The following is a 19119-nucleotide window of genomic DNA, read 5'->3' on the forward strand; positions in this document are numbered from 1 at the left end:
CGAGAGGAAAGAGGGGCTTATTTGCTTTTCCTGATGTCACGGCTTATTTTCAGTTTTTTTTTTTCGTTTCTTTCTTTTTCTCCTGATAAGGTTTCGCTTTGTTGTCGGTCCCATTTATGAGAACAAATTCCCTCGCGTTGGCTCTTCTTTTTATTCCTGAAGAAACAAAAAAGGTTAAAGATCAGGAACTGTTTCGTCGGAGAGCAAGCGCGGGCTTTTAAAGAAAGCTCTGCTCACGCAGCCACGGGAGCGCGCACATCGAAGGCGGAATAGCAAGGGGGGAAGGAGGGGAGGTTCGAGCGATCATTCGATCTGCTATGACCGGAAAAGCTCCTGCGAAAAGAGGAACAAAACGATACTGCTCCCCGCTAAAGCCATGCAGCGTTGTCGAAGCTGAGGCTTGCCCACGGCCAGTCAGGAGCCCGAGTGCACGCTCTGCAAGGTTGTTTGCACGTCACATAACGGCTCGTGATCGGTTCTGCTGCCGCGTGATAACGAGGCGCGCGCCAATCACTTTGCTTTCTTGCGTGCAAGTTCAGTCGATTCAGTTTCGCGACTTCAGCGCTGAACTTGGAACGGACTTCAGCCTCTAGCCCCGGTGCCTCGCTGCACGCTTCTATTGTGCAGCAAGACGGAGTTATGGGAGCGACGATAAGCGTCCGGTCGAGTAGAAGAAGAAAGGTGGGCGCCCGCGGAGAACAGCGCGGCCAAAACAGGCGCAAGAGCTCTAGCACAGAGAAGAGCGGCGGCGCATTGTTGGAGGGCAGGGGGGCGGCGCACGTCGCAAGCAAATATGAAAGTAAGCCCGCGGCCTCTGTAATGACGAGCCGCCGGAGCCGAACGAGATCGATACAGCGAGCGGCGAATACACTATCCGGGTCAAGCAAAAAAAGACGACGACGGACGAGGCAGCAGCGGCAAGCACGGCGCCCCGAGCAGAGTGGCATTCAAGCCGCCGCTACCGCGGCTGATTTCGATCGGGCACTGCAGAGCAGAGCGCCTGCACCGAAGGAGCCGGCGGTTGGTGTCTTTCGATCGCGCCAGGCAAATTTCGAACGCCGCCTTTCGCCTCCGAGATTTACCCGAGGCAGGAGAGGAGGGGGGAAACTCTCGTTAATGAGCGGGTCCCAGGTGGCGGTCGCCTCGATTAGTTTGGAGGATTGGCCGCGCTCTCGTGAACTTCGGCTTCCATTAACTCTCTCGCGCGCGCACAAGCTACGCGCGTGCCTCGCCCGGCACTTAGCGGGCAGCGCTTTCCTTCCCGACTGCACTACTACTCCCTCCCTTCCTTTTTTTTTTTTTTTCACTTTGGTGGAGATGGCACGTGTGAGCTCTGGTGGTCTCGCGGTCAAGCGGAAACCTGGACCCGCCTCTCTCTCTTTTTCCCTCCTCGGTTGTCGTGTCCCGAGCCCTGGGAGCAAATGGAGACTGGCCGCTGTATAATGCCGCTCACGGTTGATTACCGGATAAGTAGTGCGCGCGGGTCCGGCAATCAGCTGCAGCGGTGGCTTTTTTTTTTTTTTTCATTCATTCATTTATTTATTGGTCTTTGTTGCAAAAAATGTACGCAAACACTGCCCGGACCCATAGCCAACGGCTAGTAACGGGTCCAATGGAAAAAAAGGTATACAAACATGCAGGCAACAATGTACCAAAATAAAGACAGTAAGTTAGTATAAACAATGCTATACATCACTCTCAACACTTGTAAGAGCATCAACAAAAGAAATACATATATTACAGATTATATAAACTAAGAAACTTAGATCAAACAAAACGCGTAGAACTTATACAAAAATTAAGGCATCACAAAAAGCGAAGGGAAAATAGCTGTTAAGTATTTACAAAGCATCACAAGGGTACAACACACAAGAACAGGATAAAATGATTTCAGTGCACACTTTTTAATCACAAACATCCTTAGAATAGACGCAAATGTACAAATCTGTAAATAAATCAAGGTATCAGGATTCGGCTACATGCAAATAATATCTGGCAAATATCTAAGACGACTATTAAAAAATGAAAGTATGAACTCAAAGTGTGTCATTCTTTTTAAGGTAATAATTTTTTATTCTAATGGAGAAGTTGTAGGCAGTCTTTAGGTCATGTGGTAGATTATTCCAAACTTTTACGCCCGTAAACTCTAGGAGACGCTCTCCATATACATTTCTTTTCACTGGCAAGTTAAAATTGCCGTACGTGCGGCTCCGTGTTGGAAGTGGCGGGATGTTAAATATTGATATGTCAAACGGGAGGTTGTTTGTTATTATTTTATGGACACATTCAGCAGTTCTTTTCTCACGAAGTAAATTGAGGGGTAATACGCGTAGTTTAGTAAATAGTGCCTTACTGCGTACAGTGTAACTAGAAAATGAAATTATTCTAAGTGCTCGCTTCTGTAACTTTTTAATAGGCTCTAGGTATGTGCTATACGTCCAGCCCCACGACTCGATGCAATATGAAAGGTGAGTATGTATTAATGTGAAGTATAGGACACGGAGGATATTGATGTCAAAGTATTCGCGCGTCTGGAGAAGAGCATAACAACCGGAAGCCATCTTAGTGCAAGTCGCCTCAATATGATGTTGCCAGTGTAAATGTTTATCCAGTGTGACTCCAAGATATGTAAAATTATTTGTTGACTCAAGCTGGGACTGGTTAATAGTTAATGTAATATCAGTTGAAAGAATTGATTTTTTCTTTGAGTGGAACAGTATGTATTTAGTTTTCTTAGCATTGATTGTTAATTTGTTTGTGAGAAACCAGTCAGAGATTTTTTCCAGTTCTATATTTGCTATGCTTTCAAGTTCGACCGTATGATGAGCAGTAACTACAATGGCAGTGTCATCAGCATACATGATGGCTTTGGATGAAGCTAATACCTTGGGCAGATCATTTACGTACAGTAAAAAGAGCAGCGGACCAAGAGTAGACCCCTGGGGAACCCCTGTGTGTAGGCGCTGAAGGGATGACGAGAAAGATTTCATTGAAACAATTTGTTGGCGGTTTGTGAGGTAGCTAGAGAAAAAGTCAAGCACCTTATCGCGAAATCCATATGTTTTTAGTTTATTTAGCATAATGTCATGGTTAACTGTGTCGAAGGCTTTCTTAATGTCCAGAAAGATAATTGCTGCGAGTCTGTTATTGTGTAAAGCATCATTAATTGCCTGGGTAAGAGTGATGACTGCTGAGCTGGTGGAGTACTGTGGGCGAAATCCGTGCTGCTCTGGGCATATAATGTTATATTTCTCAAGAAACTGATGAATACGTTTGTAAAGAATTTTTTCGAATATGGTATTAATAACACTAAGTACAGAGATAGGTCTGTAACTAGAAGGGTCAGAGGAGTCGCCGTCCTTGAATACAGGAGTAACACGTGCTATCTTCAGGGATGATGGGTATGTGCTGTTGAGTATTGAATGGTTGAATAAATGGCATAATATGGGTCCTAGAACATCAATATTTTCTTTAATTAGCTTCACAGGAATGCCATCGTAGCCTGCCGCCTTGTTTGTTGCTAAATCCATAACGACACACATCACTTCATTTAATTCAACTTCGTGCAGAACGAAAGAATTTAAAACTGGCCGCGGAAGATCACTGCTAGTACTTATATCAGGAAGTTTCGATGCTAGATCAGGGCCAACCTTGGTGAAAAATGTATTAAATTCTTCAACTGTCTGCTCAGTCACATTGGAGGGAAGTATGGAACGTTTTTTAAAGTTATGTGTCACCTCATTTACAATTTGCCACATTTCCTTTGAATTGCCAGTGGCGGCTTTAATTCGGCGTGCAAAATATTCCTTTTTGCGGGCTCTCATTAACGACACTGATTTATTACGTTCGCATTTGAACTGGTACAAGTAATACTGGCTAGTTCTATGATGTAGCCATTTGTGATACCAATAGTCCTTCTTCTTTAACACGTTCAAAATTTCTTCTGTCATCCACGGACAAATTGGCTTGTAACGCCTCGTGGCTGTTGTACTTCGGCTACTGTTTTTTATTAGATCCACAAGGGTGGTAATCAGGTTAGAGAACTCTATATTAACATCTTCATGATAGATTAGGTCAGTATTGAGGAATAACAACTTTTTGCGGAATGATTCATAATCTAGCTTTGCGTCAGTTCGCGATTTATTCTCTTTTATTGCAGGAGGTGTGTCTACGTTAACGAAAATCGGCAAGTGATCCGAAATTGGGGTTTGATATACGCCTGCTTGTGCGCCTGTGTCAATATTTGTCAGTGCATGATCGATAGATGTTGCCGAAAAAGTGGTTATGCGCGTCGGAGAATTAATCAAATTGCGAAAGTTGTATGACTGAAGTAGATATGTATAATCCATGGTGTTCGTAGAAAGTGTGTCAATATTAACATCTCCAACGATTATAACTTCATTTTTGTAGTTCGTGGCTAAAGATGACAAGACAATTTCCAATTTGTCAAAAAACATGGAAAGACTTGAGCTCGGGGGTCGGTAAACTACGCCCACTACTAGTCCCCATTCAAGTTTCAGAAATAGTGCTTCAAGTTCAGGCGAACACGATGAAAGTGATGATAAGATAGTGTAATGCAGGCTATCAGCAACAAACATCGCCACACTGCCACCACGAAACTGCGAGTTCCGTGGCTGTGATAATGTCGTGTAACCAGGAATTGTTATGTTTTCGTTCTTTTTCAGCCACGTTTCCGTGGTCGCTATGATTTCAAAAGACTCCCCCTGTTCAACGATAAACGAAAGTAGGGGGCTCAGGTTTTTGTTGAGACTGCGAACATTACTATGAAGTATAGATATGTTTGCTCTGGAAGCCATTATGAGCTCAAGTCAGGGTGATTATCACTTTGTGCTTGTGTCCCATGGGCCCGAGTTATTCTTTCTAGATCTGCTTCGCAGGTCACATGAACCACCTTCGATTTTTCTGCTTTCCTCATCAATATTTTCCCTTCAGACACCCAAGCAAACTTCCAGCCGACATCGCGTTTGGTTTGGATTGCTTTCCCCAGCAGTATCTTATTTTCTGGACACAAGTGTTCATTGACGAATATAGGATCAGTTCCTTCAAACCCAAGCATTGATGCGTTTAGTCGTGTCTTTTTTGCAGCAGCAAGGAATTTGTCACGGTTGGTCCTTGCGGCAAACCGTACAATCACATTTGGTGGTCCTTTAGCCTTAGTAGCTACACGATGTGCAACCTCTATGGCATGGCTGGGTAGTTCTGTAGACAAGCATGAAGCGACTGTTTCAACAACCTTGTTGAGGTCCTCACTTTCAGCAACAGGTATGCCCTTCAGTTCGAGGTTGTGTTTCCTACTGTACTGCTTTAGTTCAATTAGTTGCTTCTTGGTTTCAGCAAGTTCCTTACTTAGAATCCGGTTCTCTTTCTGACACTCAAGGCCCAGTTTTTTCGCATCGTCAAGTTCTTTACGGAGAGTCTGAACTTCAGTTTTGAATTCTTCGAAGTTTTCATTCATGAAGTCCATCCCTGTTCTGACCGAGGTAAGTTCCGCTTGAATGGCAGTATTTGATGACTGCAACTGTTTTACTTCATCCTTTAGTTCAGTCATGACTTCCACGAACCTAGAAGTCATATCTGTTAGAACTCTGACTATTTCTTTTATACTGTTCGGTGTTTTTTCAGCGAAAGTGTTTGCAAATTCAGCTAAAGGATCACTTTTGCCTTCCATTATAACAGGGTGTATCTCTCACGGCCAATTCAAACAATGACGATAACACTTGGAATTTCAGAGCAGCCCGGCAGCCACAGAAACATAACAGATAATAGATTTGTGAGCCCACCTGCAACAAGTGAAGACAGCGATTTAGCAGAAGTGGTAGCCACAGCTGCCGGAACCGCTCTGAATGTCCCTTGACTGGCGCTCAGTCCCTTTATATTGGCGAAGATGACGCCCCCAGTCGCTGAACTGCCGCAGCACAATGACACCTTCCGTTGCGATGGTGTCCGATGCGCATGCGCATAGCTCCTGATGATCGGGCTGCTGCAGACGACCGCTTTTTATCACATGCCTGCAACAAGTGAAGACAGCGATTTAGCAGAAGTGGTAGCCACAGCTGCCGGAACCGCTCTGAATGTCCCTTGACTGGCGCTCAGTCCCTTTATATTGGCGAAGATGACGCCCCCAGTCGCTGAACTGCCGCAGCACAATGACACCTTCCGTTGCGATGGTGTCCGATGCGCATGCGCATAGCTCCTGATGATCGGGCTGCTGCAGACGACCGCTTTTTATCACATGCCTGCAACAAGTGAAGACAGCGATTTAGCAGAAGTGGTAGCCACAGCTGCCGGAACCGCTCTGAATGTGCCGATGCTTGCGGCCGCAGTACTTGCGTGCCACTACGGTGGGGGTGAAATGCTTGCAGCTTATATTTGGCACTTTCAACTGAGTTTTCGTGCAGAGCATTTATTTCGAACGGTGTCTCATGTGCATTGACATAACGTGCGGTGGTTGAGCAGTTTCTGTTAACTGGCTTACGCGGCCTGCAAAGTACGCACGTCAGTAGCAGTTATGTGGTCCTCTTTATGCCGTGAATGATTTTAACGCGATATCGTGAAGGGTCCCGTGTCACAGAAAACCAAGCGTCGTCGTTGTCGCGTCTTTGGCTGTGAGCGAAAAATTCACGAAAAAATCCCCAGAGAACATCTTGGTCACGTGACCTTGTTACGTCATCGAAACTTGACCACCGTGGCGGGTGGCAGTTAAGTTAATGATTGGTCTCGAGAAGTTGTTCGGGTAGAGCAACTTGGCTCTAACAAGCCTCACCGGTGACGGCACCTGTCATCGCAGGGCAGTGGCGCATCGCTCAACTGTTCTATACCACTGCGTATGAAGACTCTCAGGTATCTATGAATGCAAAGTAAAGAATTACCAATTCCGCATACCGGGTGTTTCACCTAAGATGTTCTGCAATTTTATAAAATAGGCTTTTTGAGTTAGAGACCGCTTTTTTTTTTTTGGCATAGCATTTTCAACGGTGTAGCGTATCAGAATAGAGAACTAAGACGTGCTTACTAGCAGGCTGGTTAATTAGTACTGAATAGTTAAGTTTATAACTATTACTGTTGGGCTCCTATTTAATGAGAGGCTTGTAGCTCACCGTAAGCAATATACATATATTTCGAAAACGAAGTTACCCTCGGCGCTGTGGTCCAACAAATTATGACCACACTGCAGCAAAATACGTGCACTTTGGAGAAGCTTGCAGGCAAAACAACGCCTTCGGTGCACGCAACTCGTCGAAATAGCCAAAATTCGTTGGGCCACAGCGCCTAGGGTAACTGCTTTTTCGAAACTGTAAAAGCTGGCATGGATATTACTAGGCCTCTCAGGAAATAAGGAAACTGACAGTAATATTTGACTACTCAGTATTAGTTAACAAGCCTACTAGTTAGCACGTCTTGGCGCTATTTTGATGCGCTACACCGCTGACAATGCTATGACGAAAAAAGCTCTCTTCTAACTCGAAAAAGCCTATTTTTAATTTCAGAACATCTTAGGTGAAACACACGGTGCATGGGAATTAGCCATTAGCGCTGTCGGGCCTTAAGACGGAGCTTGCGTTCCCCCCCCCCCCCCCCCTTTTTTTTTTACTCTGTAAATATACCCGGCCAATCACATAATCAGTGCTGACGAAGCACTGAGCCTAACATAGTATAATAGCTGTTACACGCAAGTTGATAGTGGACATGCGGTCTTGCTCCGAAGATTGTCATTTGCAGCGCTTTTTCACCCCGCCCCACACTTGCTTCTTAAACGCCACATATTGCACGTCGCTGTGGGTAGGCGACGGGTACTTGCGGGATCTATTCGGCATCACGAACGCCTGGCGCCAATAGGAGCAGAACGAAAAATAACATGGGTTCACAAAACGCGGGAGCTCTTGTGGCTTAACCGGTGATAAACAATTCATTTAGGCGCGCGCGCGCGAGAGGAAATGTATGAAATATACTATAAAAGGCAGCGTCTCACTGGGCGCAAAGTCGCGGGCCGCTCCTTGCGCAGGCGTAGATGCGTATCCTCCGGTGCAGTAGGAATGACGCGAGGAGAAGAAAATCATGGGTAACGCATATAGGCGTTCGTAATTCCGCCGATAAAAATCGCGTTCCAGAAATTCTTGCAGCAGGAAACTGAGTGAACGGTGCTTTCATACATTTGTAATGAGTGGTGTTTCCTTTTCCTGTAAAAGAACGAATGGCAAAACATAATGGGCACAAGCTAGCAGAGCCTTCGAATGCACCGGCAGAAGGCAAAAGAAAGAAAGAAAGAAAGAAAGAAAGAAAGAAAGAAAGAAAGAAAGAAAGAAAGAAAGAAAGAAAGAAAGAAAGAAAGAAAGAATTAAGAATATACAGACAGTTGCGTCGCTCAGAGCGTCTCGGAAAATGCTTCTCTCGGCTAAACCACTGGCGTGTTCGCGATAAAATTTCGTACAAGGGGTGTAATTTGGTGGTAATTTTTGTTTTATATTGTGTTTGGGCCGGGTACGTGCTTCGGTCGGTGGGAATTAATCTCAACTACACGTCCCATGCGGTGATGCCTACCAAAAAAAAGGGGGCTTTCGCATCGGCTGTACTGGCAGCGCCAGCTCTCGAAGACGGAAGAATAAATAAATCAGACAATGGCTAGCAAGGCCGGACTGTAGTGGCGGCAGTGCTGCAGTCTGGCAGTATGGGTCGAGACCACGGTGGTCGAGACGCAACACAAGTGCTCCCCAACGCTCCCAGGGCGAGAGGTGGCGCTGCTGGTACGGCTGTTGCGAAAGTTTAGTTTTTGTTGTTGTTCGTCTTCGCTGCTGACGATGCGGACTTCCGATTAAGTCTCCCCGAATCGCGCAAGTACCCTACACAAACGTAGTATAAAACAAAATCACCGCCAAATGCCACCTGTGTGCGAAATTCTGGGGCGAACAAGCCAGCGATTTAGCTAAGATAACTATTTTACAAGGTGTTTTCGGAAATGCTACAGTTTCTCTTACACTGTAAACAAAATATACCCAAAAGGGAGTAAAAAAGGTGGCGGCCACCCTTTTTACTCCATTTGTGAAAACATTTACTCCATGAGTGGGGAGTAAAAGGTGGATTGCCCTCCATTTTACTCCCATGAGGGAATAATGGAGTAAAAATGAGGATTTAACAGCATTTACTCCAGTCTAGAAAGGGAGTTAATTGTGCCAAATACTCCACCAGTGCCGAAATGGAGTAAAAAAAACACCATTTTGTGCAATCCGCCGCGCCGCCCAGCGTCTCGTCTGCTTCTGGTCAGTTGTCGGATAATGGCGGTGAGTGACGACCGCTTGGTTACCATCGTCGCTGGATCTCTGCTGACTTCTGCTCCTTCACGGGCGCCTGCCGCGGTACAAGATATCGACTTGTCGCCGTTTTCCGCTACAGTGCGTTACATAATTGAATTGCTCCTATGAAGCCTCCAGTGCTCTAACGATACCTGACTTTCCTTTGTGTCGCCACCCCGTTACAGCCCACGCTTAGACCTAATTCTCACAGGCTTTTTTCAGTGTGGTTCTCGCAGTGTGTTGCATGAACATGGAACTGTGATAGAACATAGTGTCAACGCCGAGCTCTTGATTGAGCTCATGAGGCCACATTTTTCCTCAGTCATGTTTAAAATCCAAGCCTTAATGAAGTGAATATGAAAGCGAACGCTGCCATTTCAAACTACCATCAGGTGTATTTTCATCTTTTCTGCTCTGGTTTTGAGTCAAATATAGCGTGTGCATGACCGTGAAAACTACCCAGCGTCTCCTTTTCAGTTTTGAACTACTGATTATAATGTTACATCCCTTTATCTACGAACATGGCCAACGAAACGAGCTCGTACAGCAAAAGGAGACGATAAGCAGACGACTCCTGCCGCGTACGCTGCCGCTGGGCTAGCAGACGGCGGAAAGAATGCGTGACGCGGGGTCACATTAGGGCAGCGCAGTTTCCCAAGTTGAGTTGCCGGCGGCCCGCAGAGCTACTGCCCGTTTCCGCCGCTGTCACTGCTGTAAGAATGAGCCTGAATGAGGATAAATAAACATGACGCCATTTTTGGGCTCCATCTCTGTGGGTAGTAAAAAATTTATTCCCTTTTCACTCCAAAATAACTCCCTTATAAAAGAGAGTAAATAAAAAACACCATACATATGGAGTAAAAAGAACCTCCTTTTGGGTGTGCATTAGAGGACAAGCCATTTACTCCCTTTTGGGTGTTTTTTTGCTAACAGTACAGTAATATCCAGAAATTGGTTGAATCCGGTTTTGTAATATTGAGCTTCAACTGTACTCGAGCATTTGAGCGCCTCCTTCCCTAACGCGCATAATCATGAACGTCCCCGCCCGCGCTTTCGGTTCGGTCTTGTTTTCGCCGCATAACAAGGTTATCATCAGGAGAAGACAGCTTTGCAGAGCGCGCGTTTGCCGACTGAAGTAAACCGCCGAGTTTCACTACATCGCCGCGAAATAATTGGTTTCGCGTACTTTGATCTTTATTCGCGAGGTGTACTTTGTGGTCATAGATTGCTATACAGTGTGCTCAAAATCCCGGCGGAGTATTGTTTTTCGCTGTCTGTTCATATTCCCTTTTTCTCACCCATAGCTTTGAGGTTTGCTGCCCTATGATTATTGCGGAGGCGGCAGAGTGACGAGCGTTCTTTATGTTATTTTGCCCAGGCAGTTCTACAGCGTGATATCTTTGTCTCTTCTTCTTTTCCTTGACAGAGTCGGGAGACGGCAGGGACGTACTCACCGAGGGCCATCATGAATTCAACTTCACCTTCGTTCTTCCAGCAACGTGAGTTGCGTCTAAAATGTTCCCAGTGCGTTGATTTCAGGTCACGTTGAGAGCGTAGAGACAATATAGAGAGGCACAACAAATTTAATACTACTACAAGGAAGCGATACAGGAGCGGACTTTAAGCTAGCTTGGTTATCTTGGCAACGTCGAATGGCCGGCCGCCTGTGGATGGGTAAGCATTAGAAGTGACTCCTTAATCCTCTACCGATCTTTACGCTCGATCCTTTCCGGCTGAAGGGTCGGAAGAGGTGGAGTTAGCCGAGGCGCATTTTGGCCACTACATGTAAACTTAAACGACAGAAAGTGGGAGTGACAAAAACCGAGCAGAATTCTTACAGTCGGAGAAGAGTACTATAGCGATAAAGGTTAGTTTCTTGTTGGTTTCTCGAACTTCCATCAGGAGCCTAACCCCACGTTTGGCTACATCGATAAGGTTTACTGCCTTATTTGCTTGCTTCAGTCTTGTTTAAGTACGTGAAGATATGCTCCTACGCTCTTTTGAACAGTTAGTGGAAGACCAGCAGGTCATTAATTGCGGCTGAAATAAAAAAAATAACTGAATTAATGCTTTTTTAGAAACATAAATAAATAAATAAATAATGGTGAAGTGTCGGTGAAGTATGAAATAGACTTTAGCGATGCTAGCGGTTTTCGTTATTGCTGTTTCATGGGTATTTCCGAGTGTGTTACGATATGCAACCGCGTTCAAGCCTCCCTGTCCTTTTCTTGAAAGCGCAGTGAAAATCGCGACCGCCTCTTTCGTACGCATGCCGCAAGAGCGCGCGAGCTTCTCGATCCCGTCCCTCAATCTGTGCAGCGGTGTGACCACCTCTTTCGAGGGCAAGTACGGCAGCGTCCGCTACTGGCTCAAGGCCGAGGTGGAGAAACCCTGGTCCTTCAACCACAAGACGAAGAAGGCCTTCACAGTCATCAGCCCCATCGACATAAATCGCAACGAATACCTGGTACGTTCCAGCGAACGCTGCTTTCGAGCTGCACTAAAGGAGAAACGCGCTAGCGCTTGCTGCACTGTCAATGTCTACAAGCGAGCAGTACGGTGTACTGGCATGAAACTGTAACGCATAACTTCAAGTTATGGTGGTTGCATAGTTCATCATATTTAAGTCGTCGCGGGTGTATTGAACGCCCGAGAGAGTTAATTACTTAAAAGAGAAATATTTTTTATTGATAATATTATTACGGTCGTCATCTCGTCGTTCGAACTCGAGGAGGACCGAAAATTTGTTCCAGTTTGCGGAGTTAGGGAGAGCCTTTTTAATACACCCGATATTCACGGAACCAAAGCGTCACTTCGAATAAACCGGAAGTTCGTTATAAGCAAGTTGAGATTAACGAAATTCTACTGTATTATAGTTATTCACTGTAGAAGCACGTAGACATACTCGATGGAACAAAAATAAAGGGACCGGGTTAATAACAAGCGCCACTACGACGCCTACAGCTGCCCCGGAAAGAGAAAGGAACGAAGAATATCGAGAAAACAGAGCAAAGCCCGGCGCTTGGGATGCCGAACAGAATACCGACCGAAAAATTTGTAGTTGACCGAGAAGACGCGCCGGCGCTGCCATCGTGCTAACCGACCGATATCCCTCTCCCTTCATCCGCGCCGTGAGAGAGAAGGCGCAGGAAAGGGAAACGAGAGAGAAAGGAAACCAGTCCAGCGGAAGGAGCCGCGGTGAACAAAGAATAGAGCAAATGGGGAGACTCACAAGCGGCATTTACGTGTATGCGACATAAGCGCGTCATGGCATCGTTTACATGAGTGCGCATTGACGCTATCTCGCTGCAATTGCTTATTAATATCTCTTATTTATTTTGATCTGCATGACAGCAAAACAAAGAACAAAAAATATAGTCTTTGCCTACGGCGAGGTGATAAAAGCCTTCCTTATTTGATGTACCAATATATACCAGCAGCAAAAATTTCCTTATATGTCTGCCAGACAACTCCCAGAAGCATTTTTTTCTGGCTTAAACACTGGACAACACACCAAGCTTCTTAAAAGGGCATCTTTTACATCTGCCTGCTTCTGTGCACTCCAGGCATTATAAATTGTACCTTGTCTTCATAATTGTTACACTGTACATTGTATGGGGGACCTGTGTGCCTGTTTCTGTGCTTCAGACGGCGGTGGAGAGCAGTGTGGAGAAGACGCTGTGCTGCTGGTGCTGCACATCTGGACCCATCTCATTGTATGCCAGGACAGACCGCAAGGGATACTGCCCTGGTAAAGCACCCCTGTTCTTTGAGCTTGCAAAGCATGGCACAAGGCAGGGCTTCTGCACTCCTGAAGTGCAATTGTTTAGGTCCATCCTTCCCTGCACAGAGTACTCAGATTTCAAGTATACAAAGAAAGATCTATACATGGCACTCGGTTGATTACATTATGCATAAACTATGCACACGGAGCCAATAATGCTTTCGCATTTCCGCTCATCCCCGCTGAATCTTTTTGTGCACTTCTTGTCAATATGTCATATGTCATTGATATGATATCAGATGTCATACCAATGTGACCAAAATGTTATACTAAAGATAGCGTGTAATTCATTACCTGGTGATCAAGAAAAGCGACACTGGCAACGTTTCGACAATATTACAGACTAACGTTTAAACCTACTGAGGCAACATTTTGGCAATATTTTGCATTGCTCGAGTTGTCAGTGGGTTCTACTGGAGCTTTATTACTATGGCATGAGACAGGGCTTTCATCTCTGTCCATGTGTTCAGGCTGCACATTCATGTTTACTCCATACACTGAAAACAAGAAATTTCCAATACACAGCGGCATGCACATTGATGCAAACTGCTGTTTGCACCAACACAGCCTGAACTTTGTAATGCAGGCGTTTTATTTGGTTTAATCACACTAGCTGTACCCCACATCTTCTGAAAGTATTGTGCTGAATGCACTTGAAGATTCAAGTGCTTTTGACCTTCTCACCCACCTCCCAGCCCCGCTTTCTTATTGAAAAGAAGGAATCGTCAAAAAGAGGTCCAATTCTACGGAAATGTACAAGGAAGGCCTGCCTCAGTTCATTTTTGCATTCACTAAGCTATTTATTAAAAAAATTTTAGCTGTTTTTAAACTCTGCATACAATGAACTTAGTTCGTGTTGGTAGCACGTGAGCCACCTCGTATATCATTCGTGTGGTGCACTAGTTTCAACCTTAGGCTGTGTGCTAACTTTGCGTCCCCTGGCTTTTTATCCTTGATAACAATAACTATTATTATGTCTCCTTCTTGTGGAAATGCATGAAGCTGTGTCTATTCACACTTACAACTGAAGTATTGAGTGTTAAAACTGCACTTCCTTCAACTCATGGTGCAAATACTGATTTCTACTTATGTCTTTCAATGAAGGCAACTTTGATGGCATTATCTTGATGTGTCAGTATATCTGAATGGGAAGGCACAAGCACTAATGCAGTACATAATGTGCAGGTGAGTCTATCGCCATCACAGCTGACTTCGAGAACCTGTCGGGGCGCACAGTGGTTCCGCACGCAACACTCCACCAGACACAGACGTTCTTGGCTGGTGGAAAGTCCCGGTCACGCCACTGCAAATTCACCACAGTCACTGGTGTGGCACTCCAGCCTGGCCGCTCAGCCAATTGGGATGCCCAACTGCTCAAGATCCCCGCCGTCTCACCATCCATCACCAACTGTTGCCTGATCCATGTCGAGTATGCTGTTCGGGTGAGGAGCTATATGGATGTGTAGATGTGACAGTCCATACCATAAACAGTTGCCATACCCTGAGAACTATAAATGGTGTCTCATTTCACATAAATGCTGTGCATGCACACCCTCCTCATAGCAGCTCTGCACATGAAATAATAGTGCTGAGCAAGCCATGACGAGAGTGTTTCAAGTGAACTCAACTTTTTTGAAGGTACAGAATTGCAGGGCTATTGCCTGTCCACCTCATTTTTCAAAGTGTTCATGTGTGCTGAGATTTTGGTGCTCATTATACAACCCCTAGTGGTTTTATTAATCTCCACTAGGGCATGCCCACAGTATTACTCAGACATGTGTAAATCTTTAAATCATTAACTATTAATTGTGCTCAGGACAGGGAGGAAGAAGGCAGAGTGGATTAGGGAACAAGCCAGAATTGGTGATACTCTAGCTGAAATTGAGGAGAGGAAATGGACATGGGCAGGACATGTAAGGCGGGGGACAGATAGCTGATTAAGAGTAAGAGTGCATTCAAGAGAAGATAAACATAGCAGGTGGCAGAGAGTCAAGTGAACAGATGATATTGGAAAGTTTGAGGGGATAGGCTGACTGCAACTGGCAGAAGACAGAAAGGAAGTCTGTGGGAGAGGCACACACAGTGTGGCAGCTGTCACAGATGGTTGTATTGTCCAGGACTATTACAGAATGCTCGCACTCTTTGTATTGACTTCTCGCACAACCACTGAAGAAATTTTCTCTTGCAGATCACATTGCAGATTCCAGGAGCATACAATCTGTTTGTGGACCTGCCCATTGTCATTGGAACGGTGCCCCTCAGAGCCCGGCCTCCACACTATCGTACAGTGGGGCTGCCTAGTCAGCCCCAGATCCACTTCTACCCAGCTGCTCCTCCGTACTCTGAAGCCGACACAGATGACCCATTACCTGTTGAACGTGAGGAGCTTCTGTGGCCTCTAGAGCCCGCTAAGGGAAAAGTCACTGCCAGAGAAAGTGCATCTGTCATAATTATTGTACCCGTTTTCTGTTGATCAGATTATGCGATGTGCGATAGCTTTGGCGACGTTTTGTCTACTGGAATATTTCATCAATGTTTAATCATTTTGATAGAACGAGTACTACAGGCTTGCAGCTAAAGATAGGAGTATGTTTTAGTATTTAGTTCCAGCCTGCTTACAGGTGGTTGTTCACATTAAACACATTGCTTATCATCTGCTTGACCATTCTGTATGGTGTTTACGTCTGTAATTGTGCTTGCACCTTGTAGGACAAATTATGTTATGTTTAACAAAAAAAAAACAACTTTTTTTTTTGCTGCAGCTCCACCGACATATGCTGAGTGTATAGAAGGTTCAGTGGACATTGGTGATGATGAAGATGGCGAGATACTCGGAGACACACGGTTTACCCCTATGTATGCTTATGTACAAGACTACCTGTACCATCCGCCTCCTGCATATTCCGAGGTATGGCCACATCAAAAATGTTCCTAAAGGGCCTGTTTTCAGGCCTTTTTGAATGATAATGAGGCTTTGGAATATTGGATTGAAAGTGTTGTGACGCAATAGTTTCTTAGTCACATTAGGCACTGATATGAGGATTTTTCAACTGATTTTCCAGCTAATCTGTAGCGCATTTGTAACCGATTAATAAAGAGACAATTCTTAACTCTATAACTATTCATCTTTTACCAACAACTCCTCAAAAATGCTGCTTTACTGGTTGTGATTTGATAGCGCTGATGCTTTTAAAGAGGCCCTCCAATGATAATTTCTGACAGTTCTGTTATATGTACTCACACTTGGTTGGCACTTGCATGTTAAATTGATAAACTGTTGATTAAGCTACTGCTGTAGACAAAGTTGCCGTTCTCACAGAATATACCTTTGTTACCTTCAGACGTATGCTTTCTGACCCTCTGCCTCTTTTTTTCCAATTTTGAAAACATGCTGAAAGCATCTGCTGTCCCCTAGCACAATGCACATGCTTATTTTCCGGGCACCACGGGCACCACTTTTTATTACTTATACTGTTAACGAATAATCAATATACTGCTGAACTTCATCGCTTTATTGCTTTGATGGCCAGAGGTCATGGCTGGACACTTAAATAGGCATCCTTAAGACCAGAAAAGCTTGTATAGCTAATGTGCTGTGGAAGGCTGTCTTGTGCACATTCTTTTTTTTTTTTTAAGAATCTACAATTGCAGTGCTTGCTCTTAATGCCATTGTTACCTCGCTCTGTGACCCTACACCCCACACCATGTAGGTGAGGCCAGGCCACTAGCTATCCACTGTGTTGCGTGTTGTATGTCCGCTTCGTGCACGACAGTACACACTACTTGAGTAAAAAAAAGGTACCGCACTACGCTTCTTCTTGCTTCCACTTGTTTGCCTGCTTCCCACAACCCTTAATGAGACACAGTCCAGGATCCTGCCTGCCTGTGCTTTCTGCAGATACCTACTGCATGTGCATGACTCCCTGGTGGTAGCATGCTAAAGCTTTTTACTAACTGCTTTGTATTATACATCTAGTGAAGTGTGGGAGCAACTGCAAGGAGGCTTAAATTAGTGATTGATTTATGGAAAGAGATAGGGGTGACAAGAAGCTTCATTTCATTGCTCTCAGTTCATTATCTGCTTTTAAAAGTGTTCCAAGTCGTCACTTAAGAAGCTTGGTGCACTTTCTTCCGTTACTGAAGAGTGCTTCGTACTATAGCTGTAGCCCTAACAGCGCATATATTGTGTGCGGCGGCAGCAATGAGCACATGTATTTGTGATGACAAAGGTATTTTGCCCACAGAGTGACCTTTCTTGTCCGTTTCAGACGTAAATTCCAACCACTGGCCTCACTCTATCATGCACATCTTCATAGCCGATTAAAAAAGTGCATGTGAACGTGAAAGCTCAGTAAAGCCAATTGTGTCAAGCCAAAGGACTAGAAAAAGGCGAGGTATCAAAGAGGGATAACTAACAGGATTTCTAGGCTATACAGGTTATTCTGCATTCAAATCGTCATAACAGTTTATTTAATAAAACGTAAATAGAAAAGTTTTCTACATAGAGCTTTTCGACTTAAAAGGTACAAAATTAAATATAATTGACATAAGTAGCATGTCTGTGTGCCGGTTAGACACCTTAATAGCTCCTTAATCTTCAAGCAGCCTTTGTGTATGTGCAGAACTGAAAGCCTTGCAAACAATATTATTTGAAAAATGATGACTAAGCCTCATGTTGCATTGACATTTTGTTTTCCTTTTTTGACAATGGCTATGGCAAGCACCTGAAGCATGCATGGTAACTCACCACCTCCCAATCTTGTTTCTCGTAATTCTTATTTTATAGCCCAGTTAAGAGAATGCAACCTGCCTTGAAAATTACAAGAAGAATTTAGGCCTTCTTTCATGTTTTCACCATCCTGGATGGCTCTTCTGCAGGTGGACCCACACCCATCGCCTCAGGCAGAGGGAGCAGCATCCGGTGGTTCCAACTGAGGCCTGTCCTCGGCAAACATGCTTCGAGTGCAGACTGTGTGAGACATTTCTGTGCGTGCCGTGCTAGATGACCAAGCAGAGTGGCAAACGGGCAGAGGAGAGCGCAGCGCCTCGATTCAGCAGTGCTACAGCTTCATGTTCTCATCTCGTGCGCCTGCTCTGGCCCTCATCGTTTTCCGTTACTGCACTCCCAGCCGAAAAGACAGTTGTGGACGGTGCCAGTGGAAAATGCAAAGTACATCACCATAGATGCGCGTAGCCCTCAAACAGGTGCCACTCTTTTGCAGCACTGCCAGCGTTACCAAGAGCTGATGTGCCTGGTCTGCCATGGGTTCGATTGCAGCGCAAGCCACAAGGACATTATATTTAGCCTGTGGCATGTCGTGTGTTGCCGAACATCTGAATCTTTTATGAATGGGATTCGTAATGACTATGCCAACAGGGTGTTCAGCGTGAAAGTGTAAAACCAGGGCAACTGCTCACAACAAGCCCTGTCAACGGATTGGCTGGTGCAGGGCACCATCGGCAAGTATACTTCCACAGGCTGCTGCCTGCTCACAGGACAAAACAGTGACACATGTTCCACTGCACAAAATGGTGGCTTCCATCCTGTGCAGTACGGAAATGGCAAGCGCTTTAATTCCTCTGTTTTATGGGTGTTCTGTCCTTTGTCCTGTCAGTAATGTTTGCTGGTTTGTGTAATGGTTCGTCAGAACCAGAAAGTTCAACGGCTTCAATGCGGTGTAAACTCGACTTTATGAAGCATGCTTGGATGTGGTATAGTGGACCAGCAATTTTTTTCACTCTTGCTTTTGTTGTAAATGATAATTGACTGCATTGACAATGAGTGCATCTTTAATTGAAGACAAAATAATTGCTTCAGCCTACGCAGCTTCTGCAAGTGAACTCCCTAATGTTTAGCTAACAGCTATTTTGTAGGAGTCTAGTGTTTCTGTACATAAAAAGATGCCCTTTGACTAGAGCTTTGTTTGCTGCCATGCTAAATAATGATTACATATTTCACAGCTTCTTGCACTGTGAATTATGCATTACAGCGTGCTCTGTAATTACTTTCTCCTGCAGTAGGTGTAG

General features: G+C 45.0%; 1 protein-coding gene across 1 annotated transcript in view; it reads left to right on the forward strand.

The window, feature by feature from the left end:
* Window positions 1-18914, forward strand: part of LOC149341652 (arrestin domain-containing protein 3-like) — a 99859-nt gene extending 80945 nt beyond the window's left edge. Inside the window, exons 2-8 of the mRNA XM_089543785.1 lie at window positions 10735-10807; window positions 11628-11775; window positions 12957-13059; window positions 14278-14534; window positions 15281-15470; window positions 15855-16000; window positions 17971-18914. Coding sequence (XP_089399911.1) covers window positions 10735-10807; window positions 11628-11775; window positions 12957-13059; window positions 14278-14534; window positions 15281-15470; window positions 15855-16000; window positions 17971-18027 — 974 coding nt within the window. The 3' untranslated portion in view covers window positions 18028-18914. The remainder of the gene's footprint in view (window positions 1-10734; window positions 10808-11627; window positions 11776-12956; window positions 13060-14277; window positions 14535-15280; window positions 15471-15854; window positions 16001-17970) is intronic.
* The last annotated feature ends 205 nt before the right edge of the window (window positions 18915-19119 follow it).

The sequence above is a fragment of the Amblyomma mixtum genome, chromosome 5 (genome assembly GCF_055824585.1).
Source record: "Amblyomma mixtum isolate Tamu chromosome 5, ASM5582458v1, whole genome shotgun sequence".
In the NCBI taxonomy this organism is placed as follows: domain Eukaryota; kingdom Metazoa; phylum Arthropoda; class Arachnida; order Ixodida; family Ixodidae; genus Amblyomma; species Amblyomma mixtum.